Genomic DNA, 26,223 nt, shown 5'->3' with positions numbered 1-26,223 from the left:
GGAAGAATGTTTAGCGAGAGTTTCGCCCAGTTTATTCGCAATATCTGATTTATCAGTAAGCAATTGATCTCCATGTTTAAGATGATGGACAGTAGATTTAGTACCTTTACCTTTAATTTTCTGGACCATGTTCCATACCTTTGACATGGGTGTCCAAGAATTTATTTTGGATACATAATTTTGCCAAGATTGGCGTTTGTTCTGTTTAAAAGTACGCCGTGCTTTAGCATTTAAAAATTTAAATTTATGTAAATTATGCACCATAGGATGGCGACGGAAATAATGTTCTGCTTTTTTCCTTGCCATCCTAGCTTGTTTGCATTCATGGCTGAACCATGGTTTTCGAATATGTAGAACTGTAGAGGACTTTGGTATACACTCATCAGCTGTGGAATTCAGTTCATCAGAAAAAACATTCAGTAGCATCAGGAACGTCAACAAAACGCTCAGGATTAAGTTTTTTAGCACACAGTGTTTCATATAAAGCCCAGTTAGCCTTTTTAAAATTCCGCCTTGATGATGGAGGAATATCAGATGGAGTTACAGATTTTAGTATAGTAGGAAAATGATCACTTCCACAGAGGTCATCGTGGACTGACCATTCAAATTCATTAGGTAGTTCTGAATTTGTGAGTGACAAGTCGAGAGAAGAATAGGTCCCTGTACCAGGGTGTAAATATGTGTTGGAACCATTATTATAAACCTAATTCTGATCACTGCCTTTAATGGTCATTATCCTTTCTACTTGCACCAATACCCGGTAAGAGGTTTTACTCCCAATGTAAAACCTGGGAATAGGTTTAACTAGATTTAAGTAAAACCTATTCCCAGGTTTTACTAGGAGTAAACCCTCGTCCCGAAAGTACCGGTTTGGAGCGATCAGCCACCGAAATCTGCATTCACAGGAAAGGAAAAACAAAAACTCTGACAACAGTGTTTTAATTGAAATTGAACGTCATTGTAACACTTCCGTGAGCGACAGTTTGTGTTGTACCGGAATCTCCCTCTGAAGTAGGAACCGACACTGTCGCAGACGTCTGAGTTTTCTTTGGAGCTGAACATGAGAGAACATCTGACGCCATTGCTTGTTGTTGATCACTGGTTCTCTTGTAAACCCTCACTGCCTCGCTTTTGTGACCTACAATAAAAGAATTCATCTTGATAAGTCATTTCAAATTGTACATAACCGTTTGAAAAGCAATTTATATGATATTGTAATCGCTTTGCTTGGGGCCATCATTGGGATTCGAACCCGGATCTTGGCATGTTAACCATAACACATGTTGACATCACAAGTTCTAGCATTTAAAATCGCCAAATTGCAATTTGGCCCAGTCACTTCAAGTTTCATTCGTGTTTTGCAGATATTCATTGAGTTACATACCAGTTTGTTCACAAATCTGTTGCTCGCTTATGTTTGCCTCGTAGAGACGGGTAGCAGCAGTGCATCTGAGCGAGTGGTTCGTTTTCCTTCCTTCAATTCCGGCTTCAGCACATATTCTCTTCACCGTTGTCTGGATTGTGTTGTGGCCCATGGGCGACTCTAGGTACCATTTTCCATCCTTAGGTTTCTTCATCGGGGTGAAGTAAAACGCATTTGCTCGAGTTGAAGATGGTAGGCTGGAAAGTTAAATTGTGTTGACATAGAATCAATTAAGTATGAAATGTTTGCATTTGTCATTTATATGCCCCTAAACCAATGCGTGCAATCATCATCAGGGAGTAAAATTATAAGACAATTTACATGCAGTATGGGTCAAGTCACCCGCATGATGTGATTAAATGAGTGGTATATCTAAAGAATGTATAACATGTATCAGAAATGTATCAGAAAACATCTAATACATACCAAAGTGACTTGTACTTCATGAAAAGGCGCACATAACATCGTTCCGGGTTCTTGGTATTTTCATACGCTCGCACCTTTTTCTTCTGCAGTTTCCTGTCTTTCACTCCCCCGGCATTTGTCTTAGAGACGTCTTCCACATACTGCAGGTACCTGCGGCCGTTCTGGTCTGTATGTGGGCCTGTAATCTGAGGTTGTTGGTGTAGTCTTAAACTCCGATGTTCCTTTCCACCTCTCAAGGCGAAGTTAAGTCCTGGAAAATAAAATTCCGTACACAATTATATAATGTTTATCTATTTTGGTCTTAACACGGGATTCAAAATATCCATCCAAACTTTGTTTGGTTTGGTTTGCCTCAAAGTGAAGTCGGGCATTTTGTTCCAGTTAATCACATTTATTTTCGATGTGAAGGTTTGATTGTAAATGCCAAAATTGCTAATATCCGACTTTTCGACAGGGAAATCAAATGCAAAATGCAACTCACCAGTTAAGTAGAGGACTGTGTCCAGGAGTTTTTGCGGCGTGCCTTCTCCAAGAGCCCCCTTCTCCCACAGAGTGTTCTCCTCGTCTCGAGTTATCACCTCTGTAGGTTTTCTCACGTCTGCTCCAAGACCAGCTGTGGACCTCTCACGCATGCATGCGTCCAGTGCCTGTCTGCTGTCCTGGAACTCTTCGCCTTCCATCAGATTGTAAGGAGATTTGTTAGCTTTCAAGTGTGACGCTATTGCCGTGAATAGCCCATACACAGTAACAGCTGGGTAGCAAGTCCCGTCCACTTTCCTCGCCTCGAATAGGAAATACTTTAGGGCTGTATTTATATCTTTAGCAGTCATATCCAGCAAGTCTTCAGTCAAAACGGACGACGACAGCGCGATGTTTGCATCCATTGACCTCGTCCGACGCTCTTCTTGCCATCGCCTGAATACTCCTTTCGCCCAATCATTTTTGTACCTTGTCGTTCTTGGAACACATCGAGATAATTTCCTTTCAATATCTTCCTCAGTCAAAGGTGCCGCGAAACGGAACAGAAAATCATCATCATCATCAGCAGCAGCAGCAGCAGCAGCAGCAGCAGCAGCAGCAGCAGCAGCATTGTCATCATCTTTCTTAAACTGCGACTGTGTTAAAAACATTTCGTCTTCGCTCTGGTTTGCCATGGTTAGCAATGAGCGGATTCAAGTAACCACGTGGTATATAACTGACTCACTCACAAAAAACACGTGCACTGCGTGAAAATCCCGTGCGTTTTCTAACTTGTGCATTAGAGTTGCGACATTGCTGTCATTCCGAATGTTCGCGGTATAGTGAGGTCCTAATTCCTTATAACGCAATATTTAAAATGACGGTTTATAAGCAAGAGAAAAAACTTCTCCTCAGTTTTGGTAGAGAATGTAAACCTTCGGGATTTCCCTACCCCTCAGGTTTACATTCTCTACCAAAACTTCGGAGGCGTTTTTTCTCCTATACTTATAAATACATAAATCATTGTCAGAACAAAAGTCCTCCAACAACATACCTTTAGTGTTTGTAGTTACACTACCCCAGAGTGGGTTGTGCCCATTCAGATCTCCCATTATAACACAGGGCTTCGGGAGTTGGTCGTACAGAGTTTGAAGAACGGTTTTGGCAAATGTCAAAGACGGAGAGATATAGAGAGAGCATAATGTAAACGCAACGTGCAAAGTTAGTCGTACTGCAACGGCCTGAAGATTAGTATTAATTGAAACGGGGCTATGGATAATGTTTTCTTTGATTAGAATGGAAGATTCTCCCGTGGCCTTATCACCTGGAGGTGAAAAGCAATGATATGGTTTGTAATGACGAAGATCCAAAGTATCTGTCTGTTTTAAATACGTCTCCTGCAGACGGATCGCTGAAGGTGTAAAATCTTGGACTAATAGCTGTAATTCATGTAAGTTAGTCCTCAGTCCTCTGCAGTTCCACTGTAGAATATTGCTGGAATAAACTATCTTTTGGGGGATTTATTGGGGATCTACCCCGCACTCTTTTGGAGGGCGACAAGCTATGTGCCCTAGAATGGACGTTTTCGGAAACGTCCATGTCTTCAAGAGACCCATATTTGTTGAACAATTGAATTTTTTTTTGTGACCCTTTAGGAGCTGTGCCACGTTGTTGTTTGGAAGCATCAGGCTTAGGCTTAGGTTTACTTGTGTTGTGTTGACTATCAGCTGTCGATTGAGACTTGGAGTGTGACTGAGATGATGATGATTTGTCATCAGAACACGACTTTGATGTACTAGGAAGTGATTCCTCAGTCTGTGATGATATACCAGGATATAGCATCTGTGGAGAGTCGCAATGGACCCAAGTCAAGATAGTTTGGCATCCTGTGGATGATTTTGTTCTTTTAGAGCTAGACTCAGATGGTGTTTTTGCTACTGTAGCATAACTTTCTGGAAGATCAGATCTCTTTACCAGTTGTTTTGCCTCAGGAAAGGAGATATTTTGAGTAAAATTTATTCTGTTTATCTCCATTTGCTCTTTCCAAACAGGACACTGTTTAGAAAATGACGAATGATCGCCTGAGCAGTTGGTGCATTTTTTAAAATCACTGTCACAATCTTCTGTTGTGTGTGTTTTCTCACCACAGTGAGAACACACACAACAGACAATGTGCAAGTGTTCACACCATGTCCATATTTCTGGCATTTAAAACACCGCAAAGGATTGGGGATGTACAAATCAACGTTAACATTGTAGTGACCTGCCTTGATTGATTTGGGCGCATTTGGTGCAGAGAACGAAAACAGGTACGTGTTAGTTGGAACAACCTCATTATTCTTCTGGCTTGAAAATCTCTTTACATCTATCACTCCTTGATCCTTCATTTCCGATACAATGTCAAACAATGGAAATAGACAGTCTCGATCTCTTACAATACCTTTACTGGTGTTCAGAGTTCTATGTGCAGACACCTTAACCGGAACTCCAACAAACATTTCAGTGGACAGCAGATTGGTTGCGTGTTGTTTTCTATTACATTCAAGCAACAGAGATCCAGAACGCAAGCGTTTCACGTCTTTAATTTCTCCGGCTATTCCGTGGATACCTTTTGATACAGCAAACGGATTCAGCTTTAATGGAGTTTGATCAAGAGTCTCAAGAAGTAGGAAACGAGGGCAATAATCAACGGATTTGGAAGGTCGCTGTTCATCATAATCAATGTCAAGTGGACGTTTCGGCTTTTTTTTGTTTGGGGTTTGGTATTCCATGCTAAGTGGTAATGATTCGTCATCCGACCTCCCCACCCACCACGGAGTATGACAATGACTATGCTAGAAACAAGCGGATCTCCAGCTTGCAGCACTAAGGATACCCGGATGATATACTCCAACAGAAAACTTAAAGATGAGCCACCGCCTTCTCGGCATACGACTCTAGGCAAAAACATACATAAAATGATGGGTTTGAAATAACAATCTCAAAATAGCCAAGCATGAAAAATCAAATCAACAGTTTTATAAATTTTGAGCATTACATAGTTGTAGCTCAGGGGTGGGCGTGACCAGCCGATTGATAGAACTGGGTCAGTTCTACCACCCGTCTAGGTGAAGTAAGGGCCGAAGTGGTATGTTCAGCAATAAGAGCAAAATGATTCAGTCTCCTACTGCCCTCAACCACCAGGATCCCGTCCTCCACCGACACGGGACGCAACCCACGGCAAACAGGTTGCCCAATTTAGTCGCCTCTTACGACAAGCAATGGGGTGCTGTGTTTGCCCATTACACTATTTCAAAGAAAACTTAGATATTTTGCAAATACAAATATGACATGTCTGTATTACAATTTATTTTCAACATAATGTTGGTTTCGTTATAATGGTCATTACTTGTGACTTGTTATTGCAGGGTTGTGAATAGATTAAACGGAGATTTACCGGTACAAAAACCGCGAGTAAATTACTCTTTGTTCTCTGGCTCACACTTGTCTTCCGCATGTCGAACTTAAAACGTTTTGAAAGCATCGCTAACACGTTGAGTCTTGTCACCTTGATCAATCAACTTTTAAAAATAGAGGCTCTTTTAAATCGCAGTCGACAGTCATTAAACTTCAGAAATGTTGAAATGGGGATACCGAGGACCAGACCGGAGTTACCAGAGTGAGCTAGCCACCAACATCTCTTGTGGACTGTATCTAAGATTGTGATTAATCTTTGCGATATAAATCTGGCTATTTCATTTTGACCGTGAATGTAGCGAGACCACTATTTGCAAACAATGCTCATTCCAGTATATTTTGTATTCATTTCATTACTTAAGGACACGGTTCATTATAACAAACATACACCAAATCATACTATATTTTCGCTCAAAACAACTTTTGTTAACCGAACACAGCAGATCCTTTCTACATGAAGCTAGTATATATTTGTTAAAAACCCAAATCGATAGTCACCAACGCTGGAACACGGTGCAACAGGTCAGAGAGCTACTGTATCCAACTTGTCACTGGCGAGATTATTGAAGATTCAACAGGATGAGAGAAACCCTCCTTTTACCCATATGCCAGTGCAACGGTAACTGATTTACACAGAACATGCTAAAATGATGAAATATGTTAAAAATCTTCGTCAATGTTCCAGTGCAAAATCCACAGCTCGACTCGGAATGCCACGTGTGAGTTAAGCACACGCAGGGACTTTTCCTCACCTCACAAGGGTTCAGCTAAAAGCTTATATAAACATAATTTTACCTATTTAAGTATTACCGTTCAAGCATTTGTAACTTACATACAAAATGTTTCCTAAACTAAGTCGTAGAATACATAATTCTGTATCACGAGCTTAAAATGTGAAACTTTCCTATTAGTTCGTGGGGATTTTTTTCCAATTAAAATTTGAAGGTTTTATTTCTGTCTTGATCTTTGTGTATATTGTTTCCAATGGATATGTTCACAAATTGAACGGTCTTCAATAATGAGCTTGTAGACTCTTAGTGCTAATTGAAATTATATATCTTTTCAAACAGGCTTCTGTTAAACCCCTGGTGTAACTCCATTGATATTTTCCTTATCCATATTAGACTCGATGGTGACGTTGTTTACTTTTACTAAAACGAACTGTGGCCTAGCTTACAAACTGTATATTTTATGAAATGAAGTAACTAGGATACTCCAACATGCAGTTCCTCACACCTTAACATTTTTTTTGCTGCATGGAGTCTGTCAAGGCAACACTAATGAGACATATAAAACCACTTTTACACCATCCGAAGGTTTCGAATTACTTTCATCGAAAGAGAGAAACATGATGATGGAGCATATTTTCTGTGATCAAACATATTTCAAAACAGCTATAACGATGTGTTCCGAGCCTATTGGTTTAAGAATATTAGGATAATATTCAACCGAGTTCTGTGTTGTAAAAACATCATTAAGAACCTTATTTCCAAGATAAGTCTGTCATGACAAACATATGTTTTTCATATTTATGAATGATGCCAAGATATCTTATTCATGGCTGTGCGGATTTGCCCATGCCGAATGAAATATTTTGATATTATAGCCACTGTCAATATTTGCTCTTGGCATCTGTTGTTGTTAGAACCTGAAACCTTTATCCTTTAAATTTCGTGTTTAATGAACGTGCAGCTGTGGTGTTCAGGGCTTTTAATGGTAAGGTAATGGGTACAATAGGGAATAGCGAACAGGAGCTCTCGTTCTTTTCAAGTATACCTTCCATGTGGAGAAGGATAGTTGAAAAGATTAATTTCGCTCTTGTGCCAGTAGAAGACATTTCGTTAAAGCGACACATCTGTATATGTTTGTCTGCTTAATTTGTATGTATGTGCAGATTGGTGCTCGGGCTGGTGATCACTATATTGTCTGGTCCTGACCTACACAAAGACCGCTCGTATTTAGTGACTTCAATAACAAACACTAAACAACAAACAAAACAATTTGGTAAATCCCCAGCTATTTTTTTAACAGCCTTGTTTTTCTGATGCCTTCATCAAGCTCATCCACATATTCGTTTTTCTTGGGATTAAATAACCTTTTGCATGGACATAAGAGAACAGAACGAAATCACACACTGGTCTTTGTATATGAGATAATACGAGATGCTGGCATGTGCTGCGACTGTAAGGATACCTTGCTGTTGCAGCAAATGTGATTATTTAGAGCAGACCACAACGTTAATGTGTGTGCGCGTGCTCGTGCGTGTCTGCGTTGTTGGTTGTGTTGTTAATATGAATGTAGTGAACCTCATTTCTTCAATGATAACAACCACAGTCTTCTTGTGTGATATTCGAGAATGTCTTAACGCGAACCTGTGCTTGCATGTGTCACTTCCGGTGTGCATCATCCTGCAGATTCTCATGACATAAGCCGATTCTTTTAACTGAAGCAAAAGATCAAACGGGTTATGTCTTTTTGAGCACTTTTTGGCAGGCTCTTCACTGAAGTCTATACAGCTCACTTGATATCCGCAATGATCCTGGTGAGAATTGGCCTTCTGCAAGCTATACTTATCGTAAAAGACGACTAACGGCATCGGGATGACAAGAAGGCTGACATCGTTGATAGATTTTAAACTCATACTCTTGGTACATCTATGAGTTCGGCATGAAGCAACAAACAAACTACCGGATTTGATACACTCTGCCCATTCATTGGCATCAGAGTGTTACTGATGTTTCTTTCGGCTTATCAACACTGATAAGTGTATCCCAATCATGGCCACTGTTGATATCCACTGCTAAATATCCAAGTCGTATAAATGTGGTCTTGATACGTGATCAGCATGATGCCAGGGGCCTTTTTTAAATTTTTTTAAACAAAACAAAAGACAAAAAGAAAATATCACGAGTTGAGATGGACGATTTCACAAACCTCATTTTCCTTGTTACCTAAACACAAAATATCCGACTACTGGCACCAGAATCCGAACAGCTTGACGTGGTGCACATATTTCCATTTCATGACAGAAAAATGTGTATATTTTACATGGACATCATCTCTTAAAGTAAAAAGTCTCATCTGTAGATAAAACACAAAGTTATATTAAATTGAATAAATGAATGTGAAGGCTTGGTATTGGGCGTCTTGCATGATGTAATTGAAGAATGGCGTTTCATGGAAATGTTTTGTCACAATCAATATTAGTAAAAACTTTATGTATAAGACATATGCTAATATCAAAGGCGATATATGACATTCGATGGTTTATCTGTATTCAGTTCTCAGTCACACTTTGGGGGCAGAAAAAAACAGGTTGAGATCAGAAGAACGTGGACATTTGACAGACGTGATCTACACAAAGTCTCATACAGAGTTGGACTGATATCTTACATCTTGATACCCTATTGAGATCTTATTAAAATTTCTACGCTATTTATATGCGGGTTCTGTTAGCTTTGGTTAGCTTTCATGTAAAAGGATCGTCTACAGTCAAAGGAAAATATTATTCCTTCAATTCCTTCTATACAAATGAAAACGCAACGCTACTACAGGCACAAAAGTCGAGGCGCCAAGACTTACAAGAACTGGTAAAACCACGAGATTCTTAACTCATATATGATGCTGAAACAGAACACCCGGACTGCGTGCAGATAACCTGGTTTTGTTTCCTTAGACAGATAACAAACACGTTCGAATGCTTATGATTATTTTGGAAAGACACCCAGTGTCTTCAGAGATTACTGAAGAATGCCAGTAATTTCGGCACTGCTTATTCTCTGACGTTACTTAAAATGAGATCCGATACACAAAGGAAACTCATATTGCCAACATTTACTACCGGTACCCCCGACCCATCCCTCCCAAAACATTACTGTGCAACTGTGCCCTATATGTAACACACATTTTTTTTCTCACTGACTTTTTCTCCCGAACAAGAATGAAACATTACATAATTAAACACTGTTCTTTATTAACCTTGCGTATTTGTATGATACAGGTGGTGTAAGTAAAATTAACCTTGCCTTTAGATTTGGTAAAGGAGAAATACAGATGCTTTAGGCGAGTACAAATGTTATGCCTGTCCAAAATGAAGCGAAAGTGAATATAATCCTGTAAAGTGGTGCCGATGTTATGAAAATTTGAAAATTCGAATTATTTCTCGCACATCCATCATCTTTTTGGGACAGTGGCGTCCACCACGGGTGATAACGTTGGCTACCTTGATGGATTGATCTCCCCCACGGGGCTAAAACTGTCTTCGTTGTGGTTAGATTTACGGTTTGTGTAGACGTGAAGTTGCTAATGATCATGGCTTTCTGTGTCAACGTTTCATGAATGGAGTCATAACAAGTAGATCTTAATACATGCAGTTTCAGATTTGTAGCAGTAGATAACATGCAGCAGGGTGTCATGTTTCTTTCTGAAACCCAAATTGGTCAATAATTATCTGAGACTTCATGATGCTCATTCGTCCGACGTTAATCAGAACTACAGTAACTGCCCAAAGTGACAAAATTAGTCATGGCTTATGAACTCTCCAGAGTTTATAACAAGGTATCCACTTACACGGAAATCGAGACATAATTCGTTAGTCGACATTAAACCTTGATACAACACACGGTTGTGTAGTAGTTCATGAAGTACTATAAGGGGGATTCCATAGTCAATGGATATAAAAATAATAAGTTGCCTTTACTTACAAAAATGGGTCGGGAAAATCACCAGCATGAAATCCTTCTGACGGGGCTATTCCAGGCGTGATGATGTAGTGGGTCATTTCCTGCAGAGCGTGTTTCCAAAGATCTTGCAATTGCTGCCGGCTTTAGAGGGAAATGTCTATTAAAGTGTTAGGATGTCGGTATTTACAAGAGATCAGTTCCCAAAGTTGTGCAAATTATGACACAATGACAAGGGAGTGACATGGGTAGTATTATTTGAGGATGTAAAAATTGGCCAATTTTTGATAGATCCGTTATGTCAATGTGGATACAGTTTTCTTATAAATATTCCCATATGATACCAGACATTTGCAATACTACTCGCCAGTGTGTATAAAATGATTATTTAAAGTCTCCGGTATCTCAGTAATTGTGATAGAATCAATGACAGTTGACAGATAGAATCAATTACATGTAAATACAGTTTAATGTCTCTACAGCTAACTGTAGGTGAACGATTTCACAATTTAGATGGAAACTATGAATCAACAGTGTCTCTTCAAAGTGGTCAAAAGTGATATTTGCTATCTGTGCTTTTACGTTGTCTCAAATGACACAGTGGATTCCTGTTTTCTTGTACAATCTCAGAAAGAAAAGGCTTTAACTTAAAACCACAGACTTATCATCCAATCTCCCAAACATCCAAACTTTTACAATCTTGAAGACCAGTAGTACTCCAGGGTGCCCGTTTGGAAGGTATGCTGAGGCAGATAAGTGTAGATATGGCCTTAGGGTTTTCTCTTGAAAGTAAAATTTGTTGCGATTGTGAAAGATACGGTAGAATGACAGACGGACAGACGAAGTTATAACTATAAGCACCTCCCCCATCCCCACCTCACACCAATTGTTACACTGACGGCGATAATTGGATTGTCTGATAAAGATGTATTAACAGACCACTACCATGCAGCTGGAATATTGCTGAGTTTGGCATTACCAACCAGCAAAACAAAAACGGTGAAACTACATCAGTACCAACTATCAAGAACAGCGTTGATTCGTCTACAGGATCTGTCAATAAATATAAACAAACGAACATCCACGTGATAGTACTCATCATACTCAAATTTATAACACCGAAATAGATTACTGTGACTTCTGAACCTGATCTGACAGACTGTAATGACAGGAAAGATCACGTATCATCCAGCTGTAACAGGTGTTTGAAAGTTTTGTTATAATTCTGTCCTTATGCAAAACGTGATATCCAATTTGAACTGAGTCATATAAACGGATATGGACTTCAAATATTATTCGTAATCCAATCGTCATTGTACTGACATTCACAAAAGACATTTAACTTGACGATGACTTCAGTTGCATTATGTAGAAACGTGATCACACTATCGTTTCCCGATGCTGTATAGTTATATATTTCTCTTGCAATAGAAGTACATTCCCTTTAATGAACATACTTAGACGTTGTTAAAGCATCACTATTGTTATTTCATGGGTTTTTTTTCTTTGAAACAATGAAATTCTGAATTGATCTATGAATATATTGCTTACGGAACTAACTCCCAGCGTCAATTCAGCGGGCTTAGATATATGCAGCTACAAATATTTGGGGACCACTTTTCATACATCTACCTTGGATATTACTACACTCCACAGAAAAAAATACCCTAAACCTAACACATCGAGCTGAACAAACACTAACGTTAAAATGTTTAACACATGATTACAATTCAAGGCAATGTCTGAAAAAACCTTTCCAGACTGAAATTAAATCTCAGCTGAACAATTCTGACCGGCAAACAGTCAAACACTAAATAACATTCATTGTTCTGTATCTGCCTCATCTTCATTGTACAATTCCGATCGTGGCATAAGTATCAGTTTTTAAAAGTAGGCAGTGATGATATCAGGCAATCGCTATATGCGATGGTATCCTGTCCTGTATCCTGACGCTTCCCTCACAAAGACAATCGAAGGCAGGAGAAATGCTCCTTTAAACAGGAATTTTATGGCACGAATCTAAAAAGGTGGGTCAGTTCAATCTTTACCTTCACATCAATATTTTCTGCCATATTAGTCTGTTTGTTGCGTAAAGTGAGAACTCACAGAGTTCTATCTTAGCTATGACAGCGCACTGTCAGAGGATACTTAAGTCCCAAAACATTTGAAGAAAATGTAACCTTACCAGTATTTTTAGGCGTAGTATTCCTGTATTTTAATTGTGGCTAGCATTTCTGAAGGCTAGCAGCTGACGGGATGGTATAAATCCAACTAGGTTAGATACAGGTAGCAAAGGTACTGTAAGTGCCCATGGTCCCTAGTCTGCTGATCTACCTTCTGTTATTGGCGATCTAAAGCCTGTTTTTATATTGGATTGTCTAAACAGTGATATAGTTTTAACGTTCCGCACTAGTTTTATTTCAAATTTCAACACTCTATTTGTTCGTCGACATATTTGTATAATACACATATAGTCCTTTACAATGTTAACTCACTCACTCACTCACTCACTCACACTGCACTGTAAATAATGGAGTAGGGACCAAAGGATTTCAGGAGAAATACTACATCTTAGTATCTCTCCTTCAAGGATCAGTAAGACTTCACGTAGAGATGGTATTTTTCATTCGAAACACTTACTGCATAAAATACCCTTGTAGATTCAGATTGGTTTTCAGCAACCCCCCAAAAAGCGAATAACGGAATCGGGTGTTGCAGCTCGCTGGAATAACTGATATAATATGCTCGTGTCCTACTTACGCAGATCGATGCTCATGATGTTGATCATTAGGTTATCGGGTACAGACAGCTACCATGTAGCTAGAATGATGCTGTGTGCTACGTCAAAAAACAAACCAGCCAAAACCTAAATAACATTCCCATCTGCATCGCCCCATCGACAAAACACAGCGATATTCATCTCAACTGCCAAATATAATATCTAAAGCACATTGTAAACAAATGCCAATCCTGTTCTGTTTCTGGTTGAAACCCGTTGATGAAGTAAAATTTAAGACAAACAGCCAGTTCCACCGAAAAGCAAGTACTGACTTTCCTCAGAAATAGTTCTCTGTTTGCATGCAGGGCAAAACGAAGCTGTCGAAATTATATGAGTGGACAACTGACAGTGATGACACCAGGTGTTCACAGAACAGGTACAATGAATATTCCCACGGACTGTTATACTTGGCCTCAGTAATTATTACCTTGATGTAATACTTCTCTGACTAAGTAAAGATATAATTCAATTTGCATGACGATTCGACAGAGGCATAAAAGATTCAGAGTTAATAAGACATGAAGGCAAAGTTGTCAGTGCGATGAACACTATGTAACACCTGGTGTACAACGCGAAGCATTTCCTTCTCTTCTGGAAACACCTGCCTCGCACATAATTTGCCAAACACGAAGGAGATGTGAGAACGCCATGTAAAGGTCACGGAATCGTATCAATAATAAATCTTATCCGGCGCTCAGCTTATTGTCAAGTATTCATGATTTTTGTCCGAACACCTTATCCTATGTTATGTTTGCATTTGTTTTCACGTGGAAACAGAGAAACCAATACACATTTGTTTGGGAAAATGGAACCTAACAGAATATCTGATAAAAACAAGATAATACACAGTAATACTGTCAATGTCTTTCACAGAGCAATCTAATGCTTGCGATAATGTGAAACAATACTATAAGGAATACACGCAACACGTGCTGTGATTTAAAAGTAACCGTAAATGAATTACAAACACTGTATGTTTTGCTAGCTTAATATTTACACCTCTGTTGTCTCAGTGCCATGAGTTGGATAAATGCTGTTTTTCTTTATGAGACACTGTGTGCTACTCTTTCACTGAAATCTCGTAGGCTAAATGCTTTACCTTTATCTGAACCCATATACAAAAAGTGTACCTGAACCAGTCTGAAAATATCTCTCCACCGTGTAAAGATGAAACCAACAATTCCGTGGAAGACAGGATTAAACGGCTTGCGAATGATAACTTAGTCAATTTATCATTTGAAAAAGAACAACATAAAAAAATATGTGAACATGATGCTTAGTCAAAGTGGACAAATCTTTCTGATCTGACGGCTCACTGGGGGAATTGTTCCAAAATCAATACACTCTGGGGCTCTTCTATTGAACTGTTTCGAAATATTACTCATATTACTGATAACCCAAGGAGATCTGTTTTATTAACTTGTTATCCCTTTATCGGAAGTGATATTCGTGAGTGGAAACCCAGAGGGTTGGCTAAAAGTGGCTGTGTGGGTCTCATTAGTGGTGGCTTAGTAGACTCCTTGCAGCGACGGCAAGGTTTTAGGAGCTAGCTATTGCATTATCTGGTTGGAAATCTGTTTATTCTCCCCATATAAAGGTTACGGATTGGGAGAACCATGGCATGTTTTCTGTTTGTATTTGCTGTATAAATTACAATGCAATTTGCGTCTTCTTTGGGGTGCTCAAGTGTCTGAGCGATCTGATATAGGAGTGGAAATGTTATTCAGTGAGTAAATTCATATCCAAGATCTTATCGACCCCGCGTCACGCGTGTCATATATTTAACTCAACTTAACTAGATTCGATTTGTACCGATTCCCGATACAAAACACACTTTATGTTAAGCAATTTCTAACACCTCCAGTGATATCGGTCACTGGATTGTTTTGTTCAGACATGATTACTTACAGTCCGCTGTCATATGTCTGGATACCTGTTTTAAACAACAAACATGAGTGTTACAATTACAGTGTATGCCTAACTGTATTGCTTCACATTATCTCAAGTATAAACTTCTATTACGTTGTGACAGACGATAATATTACTGTCCATTATCTGAAATATTCTGTCTCATTTTCTAAAATAGTTTCATATTTGTCGCCCTGTTTCTGCAAAGAAAATCGTGTGAAAACAAATGGAAGCAAACATTCATAGCGAAAATCATGAACACTTAAGATCGCGATTCATTACTGAGTCGAGTCAGTCTCACTTCATCACTGCCAGTAGAATAGGCCTTCAGCAACCCATGCTTGCCATAAAAGGCGACTCAGCTTGTCGTAAGAGGCGACTAACGGGATCGGGTGGTCAGGCTCGCTGACTTGGTTGACGCATGTCATCGGTTCCCAATTGCGCAGATCGATGCTCATCTTGTTGATCACTGGATTGTCTGGTCCAGACTTGATTATTTACAGACCGCCGCCATATAGCTGTAATATTGCTGAGTGCGGCGTAAAACTAAACTCACTCACTCACTCATCACTGCCAAAGTATATAAGGCAGGTGCTTCCAGACGAGAAGGAAATGATTACCGCGATATCTTTAGCGAACACCAGGTGTTATATATAGTTCTTCGCATTGACTACTTTGTCTTCATGTTTTATTGATTCTGAATTGTGTATGCCTCTTTCGAACTGACATGCACCTTGCATAACAAATGTGTACTTGGTCGCGAGAAATATTACATCTGGAGACAATTACTAAAGCCGAGCATAACAGTGTGTATTGCCGCCCGTTTGAATTCATTTTACCCTTTTCGCTATCACTCACTCGCCATCGCTGATTTTCAGTGATCGATTCATGTGATTCACAGCTCAGTTTTGCCCTTTATATTAATTTTATACATGAAGGGAACTATTTCGTAGGATAATTAATACTGAGTATTCGTTTGTCCACATACACATACCAAAACAAACAAGACTGTTGATCATGTTTTACGTGTTCTTTCAAAATCCCTGTATTAAAGACATTACGACTGGCTGACTGTAATCTGAACTCTGTAATGTCGGGCAAGTTCATTGAAAGAAGAAACTCCTACGTCTGGCTTATAGTCTGATTATACTCACAGTATCTGGGTACATTTGAGGCTGATACTATTCCACTGCATTTAGCTATGTTGCCCAGGAAAATATCACAAAGGTCTCAAAACTAACGTCTAACGCTCTACGTCATCGAGTCTGAATGATCAGAAATGACGTTATGATTGAACAAAGTTTGGACGTGAAACAAATGTCGTTACGTCCTCTGTTTTCAGAAATGGGTGCAAATTTGACGAGGAAAAGTTATTTTCAAAATGTTTCAGTTTTGGATTACGACAAAACCCTTAGGAATAGGAGTACTCTTTATCAAAAAGAAATCGTGACGAATTCTTTAAACAACTTTCTGATCACGCTCATGCATCAAGAGGAATGTTGCTACACATTATATTGCTTGAACCGACATTTTACAAATCACGAGGCACAAAAACAGATTTCAGTTGAAGTGTTTCGACAGTGACACTGAAAGATAAGGCGAATGGTGACTGGTGGGCAAAAGAAAGCACGCTCTTGAAAACTGGAATTTACCACAAAACATTACAAACGTAATCAAATCCTTTCTGGGTTGAAAACACTCTCGGATATTCAGCTCGTCAGATATACCACCATTGTCTTTCAGTTTCCTGTTTTGTTTGATTTCGATGTCAGCAACCTTTCAACATGGATGTATACATATAGCCATTTGGAACAATGTCATAACCGAGAGGATTCCTATTTACTAAGGATGAATTAATACGTTAAACATGTCAACAGTCATCTTCATGCTGGGAGAAAGTGGAGAGAGAAAGGAATATCTTGGATCTGCAGGGATGACAAGTTGAGTGACTATGTTGACCATACTTAGAACGATGGTAACTAGGCAGTTTTGGGGCGACTGGACATGTGATTTATAGTTCGTGTTTGTTAAATGAAACTTAATGGCGTATTGTGGGGTATGAGGTCATGAAAGCTTTTCAGGAATAGCGTTTGTATACGACACTGTTTTAGTGCTACGGTCTGAATCTTCATTAAGCTCTAGCATAATCAAGGACACTTGTTACGTTTCTTTATGAATATGGTATACAGATGCGTATTTGAGTGATTGATTGAGTTAAGTTTTACGCCGCACCGAGCAATATTCCAGCTATATGACGGCGGTCTGTGAATATTCTAGTCTGGCCAGACAATCCAGTGCTCAACAGCATGAGCATCGATCTGATCCGTTGGGAACGGATGACATGTGTCAACCAAGTCAGAGTTGCCTCTTAGTTGCCTCTTACGACAAACATGGTCACCTTTTATGGCAAGCATGGGTTGCTGAAGGCTTATTCTGCCCCGGGCCTTCACGGGTCAGAAGTGTATTTGAAGTGCAGGAGATTCGAATGTTCAGGAAGATGGTGAAGAGGATATAAGTGAGTGTGAGTGAGTATTAGTTTTACTCCACATTCAATATTCCAGCTAAATTGTGGCGATGTGTAAATACACCTATGTGGACCAGACAATCCAGTGATTAATATCTTGGGCATCGTTCTACGTAGTGGGACGACGATGCCACTTGTGAACTAACTTAGCGAGCCTGACCACCCGATTCTGTAAGTTGCCTCTTAGGACAAGAATAGTCGCCTCTTAGGACAAGCATGTGTGGGTGAAGATCAGCTCTATTCCGAATCTTCCCGGGTTTAATTTAGAAGCGGATGACATGTGTAATAGTTACACATTTTTCATATTTCGTTATGAGTTATCTTTCACAATTAAATGAAGATAAATGTTAAGTATTCACAAATGTCTCTCAATAAAGAGGGTAACCAAAACCTCGCACAATGTGCATGTGCCAGTCAAACCATCTCTCTTCCGTTATTACACAACATCTAACAGGAGGTATGAAGGTATTTTATATTATACTATTGCCACATCGCTGTACAAACGACCTGAACAAAAGCCGGAAGATTCATTAAATTCATGCATCTTAATATCTCCGTAACAGCGCATAGTATGCACAGCGTAAGCCACAGCTGCCGCTCGGGATTGAATTAGCCCCAGTATCTATGCTAGTGGTAAAGACCGGCTTAATGAATAGCTGGTCGGTAATGCTGACATGTTTTATGGTGTCTCATCGTGTCTTCGCGATCGTTGCTCTTGGTATTTTTTGGGTAGTGTCTGGTTACGCCTGGGTGCTTTACTGGCCGTTGGAACATTGTTGAGAGACAAAATACAACGAATACGTGTCGTAAGAGACCAAGAAGGATCATCAAATGATTAAAATGGTTGATAAGCTTTTCTGAAATTGACTGAAATTGACAGCCAGTATTAAAAAACGTTGATTCGTTTGACCAGATTCCATAGATTACGCCGCAATGATATAGTTAGTGTCTGGTCCAGCCGAATGACAAAGAACAAAGAAACTGTCGTAACTGGGATTCGGGTGCTAGTAAACCCTCTTACCAGTTACCTGTTACAATGACCGTTCTGCCTTATTGGGGGTGCTGCCAGCTCTGGTGGCATACTCGCTTGGTCTGTCCGGGCTGCTATATCTAGGAATAAGTGGTCTGACGACCGGGATTCCTAACTAACACATAGCATTCATGTACTGGCACTGAGGCATACAATGAATAACTCAACACAAGTTTCTATACTCACATCGGTTTACTCGATCCCGCTCTTCATAACAATCGGACTTGGCTTGGACAGGGTAGGGCAAGCTCTCGTTCTGCTGTCTCTTCAACCCGCACCGCACCTCGCACCTTTTTAGTGCTGACGGTATATTTTTAAGGTGTTCGAGCCTGCTCCACCCTTATCACATGACCCTCTACAATCTCTCTGATTCGTTAGAAGTTACATCATCATGTCGTACCTCGTGATTGGAAATCTCCCTTAATTCTAATCAGTGACTCAGCTTTAATTGCTACTTGACGAACCTATTCTGTTCTGTTGTATGACATTTATTCCCTTTTTCCATCCCTTAATATATTACCCAATAGTAATAGCATTGGTGCTATGTCGAACTAACCGCAAATCTCAATGATAGATGTATAAATCGTTTCTTCTATACGAATGCAATTTTCACCATATAACAAAACATTCTTGGGACACAGAAATAATATGATATTCTATATTATTCTAATATTATCAGATGATGCTTCTTTCTAAATGGAGAGACAGTCACCTAGTTCCTTAACCAGTAGTTATTTTTGTTCTACAAATTTCACAAATTCCCGAAATAACTACAGCTGAAATATTTCCCTTATTGGGTATAAAACACTAACAGTTAAAAAAAGCTGAACAGCAGAATCTGCTGGCAAAGAATGAAGATTACATCAATGGTTGCACTACAGTCTGAACGTCTCAGTGTCATACCTTTAGGTAAACTGTTCTATAAAGTGTTCGGTTATGCATCTGAAAGGTTAACGTAGATCCTATTTCCCTGTGGAGATTTAGATTTACCCTTACAAATGTCTGCGCAATAATATCATCAGGTAACGGAATCTCCCACGAGGCTTTGGGACTCCGTAATCCTGTTCTCGCTGGAACCTTCCGCCTCCACGTGGCATCATGGTCTCTATAGGTCATTCCCCGCATATAACATTTGTTTTCTCGTTGCTGCTCATGGATGAGTAAGTCTTATAAAGATCAAGGAAATTGCTCTTGGAACAATCTTACTGGTGTCCGCCTAATCAGAGGTTAGTAGTCGTGCCAAATACAAGTTAATCACTGCTACACTAGATATTGACGTTTCCCGAAGGCGAGCAAATGAACATTGTAAATAATCAACCAGACTTTCGTTTCTGCTGCGTTGTATCAACATTGCTTTCTGCTTAATTAAAGACACTGTCCCTCAAAAAATCCTCAGGGGTAATTTTCAAGGTCTTTTCGGCAAATTGTGGAAATCATGACTCGCCAACGACATTGGTTGGGTCCATTTGGAAGTTGTTCAGACTATGGTATTAGCTAAATTAGGATCATGTTTTTTTTGGCCCGTTCAATATATCGCGGGGAAGCTTTCAATCTACTCATCAACAGCAACGAAAGACAGCACTCCGTATGACGCTCTGACTGAGGCATGTAAAGTAGAAGGAAATAGCTAAATAGTCAGTGATGGCCCCATAGATTATTCAATTTATTAAAACTGCAACGTTGATCAAAGAAAGACGCGGGGGAACTGCTAGGTTAGATATCTCTTGAATATTATCAGAATACGATCCTTTCTACAAATATCGACTGATATGTCCGTTAAAGAAAACTCATCAACCACTTTAGATTCAGGGGCAGGGGTGAAACTTGTGGAGGGATTGTTGGTATTCAGTCATTCCATGTTTTACAGATGCCCCAAATACTCCTAGATTACTGACATTACAGTGAGTCAAGTTCAGTGGCATCCTAATTATTTTGAAGGATAATGCTGGACAATCAGATTACAGTGTAATAAAAGTGTCCAGTTGTACATGTGCCAAATTTGGCAGTGTCCGTCACATCCTGTTTGATGTACCAGTAGCCAATTCGATGTGCAGTGTTGTGTCTCGTGAGCACGTCAGTAGCCGTTGATTTTGAGTTCGAATCCCAGTGCTCATGATCCAGTGATCCACAGAGACACCGCCCGCAAAAAATAGATAGCAGTTTTATAAAGGTGTTTAGTTGTGTATATGCTGACATCTGACATCCATCGCTCTCGTTTGTTGCACTAGTGGCCAAGGTGCGTCCCGTGTGCGCGCTAAAACCATGACTGGAGTTTGAATCCCGCCCCGTCCCTACTTCGTGCTTGTTGGTTCACCAAAGTGGTCAACGTCGGAGTCCTGCATCACATGAGGGGTTTCCTCCTACTTTAACCTACCCTGAGTGAGTGAGCGAGTTAAAATTTAACGTCACATCGGCAATATTACAGCCGATGCAGTAAAACAACTCGCACCCTTTGTACGCACGGATTTACAGTACTGACACATTTATCGATTAGAACTTCCTATATTTTGTGACTGCGACGTTTCGGTGCATATTCTTGTACCGTTGGCTTGCATGAATGTTGTGATAAAGCATTATTATGTGACAACAATAGAGCGAGTTGAATTAATACTCATCAAAACTGCTTCAACTCGCATGCAAACAAGAAAATATCTTGGGAGTTGCCATTTTACATTGCACACATTAAGCAGACAAAAATAAGGCTTTTCCCGTAATACGGATAACTCGATATTTTTTTATTCAAACGTCCCACTACCAAGCGCTAGAGACAATGGGATTTTAGCCTTTTTTACCTTCAAGTAGAAAGTATTTACAATAACCTCGAGGATGCAGCAAGGAGGCACGGGTTCGTGAGCAGCACATTCCAAAGAACAAATGATCCCGCAAGCGCAGAAAATTAGCAACATGGATCGAACGCTTCATTTGTAAGTGGCCCTAAAGTTCCATCCATCGTGTCGCTTAGTAAATTGCTTTCTCCCCAAAGGATGTATTTGCCTCCCAACAGTACTTGAACTATTTGAATTCCTGTAGCTAAACCCGACGGGAATCCTTAGAGGGCATCTCCACACCTAACAAATCGTTTTCAACTGCCTAATTAATTTGGAAGTGTGATGCGTTCTCTGGAAAGATTATTTGTGCTTAAGGCAATGGTTCGTCTACAGAAAATTGTTACAGGGAAATCAAATAATACCATTATTGGTTTTAACAAAGAGATTATTATCAAACAGCCGTTCTTGCTGAAATGGTTTCCTGTATTGAAAAAAGGTGGTGCTTTTGTTAATTTCGAACAGACATTTTATTATTACATGACGTGTTGAGTTTGAATTAATGCTAGTCGTTCAGACATACTTTACCAAATATACATTAGCATTACTGTGAACTTGTACCTCATGAAACAAACACCGATTCTAAGGACATGTGTTATGTTTATTATCAGGATGTAGGAACAATTTACCCACAAGATCAACGTGTGGCTAGTTGCATACTAATCCGGTACGCCACACGGGTGTCGAATCACGTTGACCTGTGCCACAGCGACTTGACCTGAGATTGTTACAATTTGATTGAATACCCGATGACCTCTCAGTTAGGACACGTTGTGGATGAACTGCTGTCACATTCAAAATACGTGAATGCATTTTACTACGTCAATTAGGATGTGACATGACTTGATAGTCCATTACTATTTTATAATCAGAAATCGAACCTGGACCAGACAATCAAGTGATCAACAGCATGAGCATCGAGCTACCAAATTTCGATATGATGACGTGTTTACCAAGATCATCCCAACCTGTCAGTCGCCTCTTACAACATCGATAACTGAAGATCAATTCCAACTCGGACCTGCACGGGTGCTTCTACTGAAGGGCGCACTTAGACGTCCTTTACTTCGAGATAATGCAAGGACACACATCGTGATGTTCAACGTGAGAAACGAGTAACACATGTACTGTGGAATATATATGCACTAGAAAAGCTGTGAATACTACAGTGACACTTGGACAGTGTTTACTGCTTGATAAAGGATGTGATCCTCAATATCACCGAAACTAGACATTATTTTTACATTCGTGAAAGTAAAGACGATTGCAGACATCTGACTACATCATGGTGTTTGTTGGTTTTACATGGCATTCAGCAAAATTACAGCTGTATGACGCGGTTTATACCATACTCTACTCTACTATTAATATCCAGGTCAGCAGCTCAAATGAGCTTTGTTTTCCTTCGATCATTGGATGTGAAGCTAAAACGGTACATCGTATTATCGAATCCCTCCTAAGCAAAAACACGTCTGTAAATAACAGAGATGAAACAATCCAGTGATTGGCAGGATGAGACACAGAGCAAGTGTTTGTGAATCCCTATGAAATGGTGATGATTCCAAATGCTGAGAAGATGATATTCTGCCCACCAGTGGTACCCGCCATAAGTCTAAGAAAACATTCAGAAATCTACAGCACAAGTAACCGGGAAATATCAAGTCCTTCATTGCGTAGCTTTAGATGATCCATGACAATGCTTTATGAGCGTCTGACATGCTTACATTTCACCAATAAACATGCCATATCATCTGTATCATATCTCAGTAACTGAAACTTACAATTCCTCAACATAAAGTATACCGTGCTAACATAGTTACAAAAGTATGTCACTCTAAAATTCAGTAGGTCAAATAAATAAACCTTGGTGGTACACGTGAACAGGATCCTCGCGGAGGAACAGTCTGAAAAGGTTATAAAAGTCTTCATTTGGTTGTACTGCTGTGTTTCAAGCAGAAAGGCCTGACTAAGATATGGCAAGTGTATTCACACAATTTCATTAAAAAGGCAGCACTAACACTGCTTATAAGCCCATACTATATCGGAATCGATGTGGGTTCTCATTGAGTTGACCGTTGCAAGCTTCTGTTTGGGTATAAGACACAGCCACTCTAAAAACTGCATGCACTTTCAATTTCAGACATGCTTGGGTGGTTTATAGGTAGAATAATGTTAGAAGAAATGAAATGATGTTTAGATATATACCGGCGTTCAGTACTCCACGTGCACCATGAAGGTCTATACAAGGGAAGAGGAGCGACATTACAGAGCATCATTTGGGAAATATCTGGATAGACAACATGTGTAATTTTCCCGAACTAAGTTCAAGAGTTGGCGTCAAATCGACGCTTTGCTTCAAATCAAGTTGAAAGTGGAATCTCTCGACGTTCTTTAATAACATCATCGTAAAAAAGAACGTGAAGCTTGTCTGTTAATAAATGAATTAAGTAACCCCAATGGAAAAAAATGCAAGTGAGATTTGTTGGAGTCTGTCTGGACTTACAATTAAATTCAAAATGTCAACACAAGCGAATTATCAGTTTTGAATCTGTAGAAATAGATTACGGAGGCGGACAAGCTGGTCTAGTGGTCACGATAATATGCACTGATGCTTGAAACTCATGATGATACTAGATCATGGAAGACATGTTCCTCTCTGCTGCTAACATACACCACATTTGTCAGAACACTGCATTTGTGTTTTTTTTAATGTGAGGTGACTATCAGCAATATGCAACAGACTGTAAACAATCGACTCTTGGCCAACCCAGATAACATCTGATCGCTGCACGTCCATTTCCATTAGTTAAAAGTATTTACTACACCACGTACCGTCACTGTTTAAGGATCACATATACTCTAGAGAGTGCAAATACATAAATCACTCGGCATCGTTATAAATGAAACCTCGCCATTACAACTACTCATTTCGAGCTTTAATTACCTTAAATCGATCTTTATGACAACAGTGCACAATTCTCAGTCGCGAACGAAATGTCATCCAATCAGAGCTTCGCGGCTCAGTGACGTAATAGGTATAGATATGATAGCCGATTTAGAATCACTTGCTGATATCGCTATATCTCCGTGACGTAATTGTAGGTATAGAAATGAGGGTCTGTGCAGTATTCATCTGCATTTCAGGGGGTAAAATATTTCGTTTACAAGTCTGTACAAACTTGAAATCGCGACAGCTGTTGTGAAAAATGAAAGCTGTAAGTTCTCACAGTCTACTATGATTTTTTTTTATCTGATGCTTTGCCTAGTTTCCGAGTTACAAATTGATTTTATACATGACTATGTCAAAATCACGTGGTGTCGTTAGGCCTTATTTGTTTGAGCCAGACGCTAGGGATAGTGAAAACAATGATGAGCCTCGCTCATTACGATCACGGTTAATATCCTGAACCTAAACAATGGTACATTAAGAAGAGAACATGCCCATCTGCATGATATTTGAAAATATTCCCGGTAGTTCTTGTCTGATTGTAATAAAGTATCAAATCATGTAGTGTGGACTTTTTCGTTTTTTCTAATGCCAGGATGGTAGAATGACTAATCCAAACTGATCCCATTTCTGTTTTTTTTTAACCTCGATATTTAATCGAGTAATGGAAACTTATGACGTCTATTATGAATGATAAAAATAATTGACATTTCATATATATGAAACCGTAAACTAAATAACCCTGCTTTGCCATTGCTAGATGAATCTGAAAATTTACTTCGGTAAATAGGTACATACAGTTCTAGCACACGACAAATGCTTACATATGTATTGTATGTATTTCTTATGCAACAATAAAGTGTCGGTCCATAATTTTTCACATGCAATAGAGCCATTAATACTCCCTCGTTGTAACCCGTGTTAGAAGGTATACACCTAAACGTTACTCAATTACTTTTTTTAAAGAATGATGGACATTATGCAATTAATTGCCAAGTGTGCTATCTTGGATGATCAAGGAGACTATACACCAATGTGAAATACCTGAAACAATACATTACCTTTTCGTATATTAGACCGTTAAAAGACTTGGGAAATCTGCAGATGAATTATATATCTCTCGTTTTTGTGGATATTGACGGATACATGCCTCGAAGAAGATAAAAGCCTCACACTGCTCCTATAACGTTATTTTTTTATTTTGATATTTGCATTTTGTTTGTATCAATGTGTTGTAGCATTCAACAGAATCATTGTTTTCGTCGTGAAGTGTAATGATACTGACAACATACACCAGGGCGTGTGTGCGAATTATAATTCACATTGGCAAACTATAAAATATCTAGACATTACATTCCTGTTATACATTCGCAGATCTGCAGATCGCTTCTTATTACGTTCTAAAATCATATTAGATCTCATTCAGTTTCAAAAGGCATACAAGTTTTATTATAAACTAATTAGGATTATAAGACCAAATATACAAATATACCAAATATACACTGACTAGTATCTACATACTGGACGTCTATAGAACAAGTGAATGTAGCAAGAAATATATCGCGCACTATAAAATGTCACTTCCACCCCAAAACTTCGCTTCCGTGCAACAAAGTCGTTATGTCACGAGTTATGTCATGTAAAAACCTTGATTCAAATAAATATTTAACTACTACAAGAAAGAAAGTAGTTTTGACTTTGTAACTTGGTGAAAACAAACCGTAATCTCGGTAATTCTAACATCCGTGACTTCACGCGGTGCCCTGT

The 26,223-nt window shown here is 39.3% G+C and overlaps 1 protein-coding gene across 1 annotated transcript; it reads right to left on the bottom strand.

Annotated features, from left to right (window-relative positions):
- Positions 1-923: 923 nt before the first annotated feature.
- Positions 924-2,601, bottom strand: LOC137257743 (zinc finger MYM-type protein 4-like). Its single transcript, XM_067795159.1, has 4 exons — positions 2,331-2,601; positions 1,850-2,099; positions 1,385-1,620; positions 924-1,138 (listed from the first exon to the last, which is right to left on the bottom strand). The coding sequence occupies exons 1-4, from the start codon at positions 2,527-2,529 to the stop codon at positions 939-941; spliced, it is 885 nt and encodes a 294-aa protein (XP_067651260.1). The 5' UTR covers positions 2,530-2,601; the 3' UTR covers positions 924-938.
- Positions 2,602-26,223: the final 23,622 nt, after the last annotated feature.

This window comes from Haliotis asinina, chromosome 12 (assembly GCF_037392515.1).
Source record: "Haliotis asinina isolate JCU_RB_2024 chromosome 12, JCU_Hal_asi_v2, whole genome shotgun sequence".
Classification (NCBI taxonomy): domain Eukaryota; kingdom Metazoa; phylum Mollusca; class Gastropoda; order Lepetellida; family Haliotidae; genus Haliotis; species Haliotis asinina.
This window is presented reverse-complemented; position numbering and strand designations above follow the sequence as displayed.

Excerpts from the sequence above, each read along its gene's own strand:
- LOC137257743 (XM_067795159.1), bottom strand. The coding sequence starts at position 2,529 with ATGGAAGGCGAAGAGTTCCAGGACAGCAGACAGGCACTGGACGCATGC. Across the intron at positions 2,100-2,330 it reads CACAGTCCTCTACTTAACTG|GACTTAACTTCGCCTTGAGA; the intron begins GTGAGTTGCATT and ends TTTATTTTCCAG. Across the intron at positions 1,621-1,849 it reads ATGAAGTACAAGTCACTTTG|CCTACCATCTTCAACTCGAG; the intron begins GTATGTATTAGA and ends TTAACTTTCCAG.